This window comes from Anoplophora glabripennis, unplaced genomic scaffold (assembly GCF_000390285.2).
Source record: "Anoplophora glabripennis isolate ALB-LARVAE unplaced genomic scaffold, Agla_2.0 scaffold4891, whole genome shotgun sequence".
Classification (NCBI taxonomy): domain Eukaryota; kingdom Metazoa; phylum Arthropoda; class Insecta; order Coleoptera; family Cerambycidae; genus Anoplophora; species Anoplophora glabripennis.
Window position 1 is genome coordinate 1 of NW_019420969.1, and position 2,569 is coordinate 2,569.

Sequence of the window (2,569 nt, forward strand, 5' to 3'; positions counted from 1 at the left end):
AATTAAAATAAAAAATAAGAAATATGAATTTTTTTCTGGACCTCGTTAAAAATTTTCAAAAGTATCCAGACCCCACCTAAAATTACTTGCCGACCCCTGGTTTATACGGTATTTGTCACAAAAATTAATCAACCTTTGCCATAAAATGTAAACATTTCAGCTATATTTTTTTAGTTATTTTAGAAAAACCGTTTTTTTCAACTTTGCGATTTTTTTTAACCATGTTTGCTATATTGGGTTGAGTTTAAAGAACAAGAAACTCAATTTAAAATTTAGTTTTCTATACGGTCATATTTTTTTTGTCCAGGTAATAATTTCTGCAAATTTAACATTAATCCGTGACAGAATGCTTGGACTAATTGTGCAATTTATACAATTCTGAATACATGCATGACTGAACATACTAGAAGGCTATGCTTTTTTTAAACAGTTTTCAGTCTGAAAACAAAAAAACAATACTGCTTCATCTCTATAACTATGAGCATGCTAATATATATATTTTTTTGTTTTGTTTTAAACCATCACTATGTATTTCTATCATTTAATTAATTTATTTATAATATTTATTAGAGCTCGGGACTCAGTCAGATGATCATAGCCTTCGCGTCGGCCTTTTGCTACAATGCACCGTACGAAACTAGTAATAACGGCAGTTATTGGCTTCGCATTTGCTTCGTATATACGAGTTTCAATATTCTAATAATGTCGAACGTGCCAAGGGGTAAAAAACGAACCTTCCCTGATAAAGTACGCAAATTTATTTATTTTTATTTATACCTACCTGTTATTTATTTGTTTATGACGAACACACACACTATGACTAGCCGACGAAAACCCCAAGCTCTAATTATTATATTACGTAGAAAGTTATGTTTTAAATATTATATAAAAACAAATACAAAAAAAATTTCTGGAATGGTTTAACTCAAAAAACAAATACATAACAATTTACAAAGAATACAAGTTTTATATATTTAATATAAAATTTATGTATCTGCAAATGAAAAATAAAAAATAATATAAAGAAATAATGTGCTAGAATTGTAGTTTTTATTTTCACTAGTATTAATATGCAAACTTATTGAAATGATTTTACTGTGGCATCACAAAATAGAATTTAGTTTTCATGTATTTTTTAAAGAAAAATTTGTCATTCAATTAAAAGATCTACACCTCCTTCCTTCTGTTTATGTTCAACTTTGTAGAAAACACTATTTTGTGAGAATAACACCCTTAAAATGAACAGTTGAAGTTTCCATGATACATAAAAATTATACTTTACTAAATATTTTTAATTCTTCCACTACTTATAAAGTATGATCCCTAATACACCTAGTTTATATTGCTTTGAAATATTAATAAAATAATTACTGCTAGCCTGAAAAAATAAAACAAACATTTACTTACCTCCTGATATATTTTTCTCCCAAGAAGTTCCTAATTTCAATTACCGAGTTGTTTTCAGTAGTAACACAATTAATAGGAAAATGAGCATATACTGCTCTCATCTTATATTGGTAGCCTTTTGTAACTCCTTTCAACATATTTTCGACATGGGAGCACACAGTTCTTACGGCAGCCAATTCTTTTTTGGTACCAAACCATTTCTCTACTTTGAGTAGCCTAGGAGTTACCATACGGATGTCCAAAGCCAAATGTTTGAAGGAACGTTTTAGAACTCCTCTTGGCCCCTTTACTGTAATTAGGCGAGACTTTGCAGTTACAGTAATCCCTTCTGGGATTTTTACCGTTTGATTAGTTACGATTTGCTTCATTGTCAAACTAAAAAGAAAGATGGAGATATTAAGTAATATTAATACATACTGAAGTCCCAAATATTAATAGGTACAAGTTATAGTAAAATGTATAACTAAATATATGTACGACATAACCTACAAAATTGTTTTGAGCACTTATTTGGCAAAGTTTTGGGTAAATATAGTTTTGAAGGCTTATAGAGTAACTTTTTACTTGCAGATTATTTCATTAACATCACAAATATTTCATACTTCTGCAGATGATCAAAGATTTTTAATTTTTGCAAAATAAATACCAACCTTTAACGCTGACACAAGAAAGCGGAAGAGAAAGGAAGTTTATAGTTAAATTCGATTCATCGTCGCTAGATGGCTAGAGAAGGCAATACCGCTAAATTCAAAAATGCTTAAAAGACCCACAGTGTTTAAAAATTGAGCATATCATTGATTTAATTATTTATTAACTATACTTACATTAACTCATTGGCATATTTAGTAAAACTGATTTCTAAATAGGTAAAACAATTAACTCTTGAGGACAATTAATATACATTATGTTTGTCTAGTAATATACAGTGTAGGAAAGTACCGATGGTCTATCAGAAGTTACATGAGAGCGATAAAATAAGCCATAGAAATCCATGTGATAGACAAGGATAACTATAATGAAGGGGTCCAATAGTCAATGCCCATTTCGCCCTTCCACAAATAAGAAGTGGATCTTATTTGTGGAAGGGCGAAACGGGCGGTGACTAAGAGACGCCTTCATTATAGCCATCCTTGTCTATCACATGGATTTCTATGGCTTACTT

At 30.0% G+C, this 2,569-nt stretch overlaps 1 protein-coding gene across 1 annotated transcript; it reads right to left on the reverse strand.

Annotated features, from left to right (window-relative positions):
* Positions 1–1,403: 1,403 nt before the first annotated feature.
* Positions 1,404–2,148, reverse strand: LOC111692920 (60S ribosomal protein L9-like). The gene is made up of 2 exons (XM_023457050.1): positions 2,058–2,148; positions 1,404–1,782 (listed from the first exon to the last, which is right to left on the reverse strand). The coding sequence occupies exon 2, from the start codon at positions 1,773–1,775 to the stop codon at positions 1,404–1,406; it is 372 nt and encodes a 123-aa protein (XP_023312818.1). The 5' UTR covers positions 1,776–1,782; positions 2,058–2,148.
* Between the last annotated feature and the right edge of the window lie 421 nt (positions 2,149–2,569).

Excerpts from the sequence above, each read along its gene's own strand:
- LOC111692920 (XM_023457050.1), bottom strand. The coding sequence starts at position 1,775 with ATGAAGCAAATCGTAACTAATCAAACGGTAAAAATCCCAGAAGGGATT.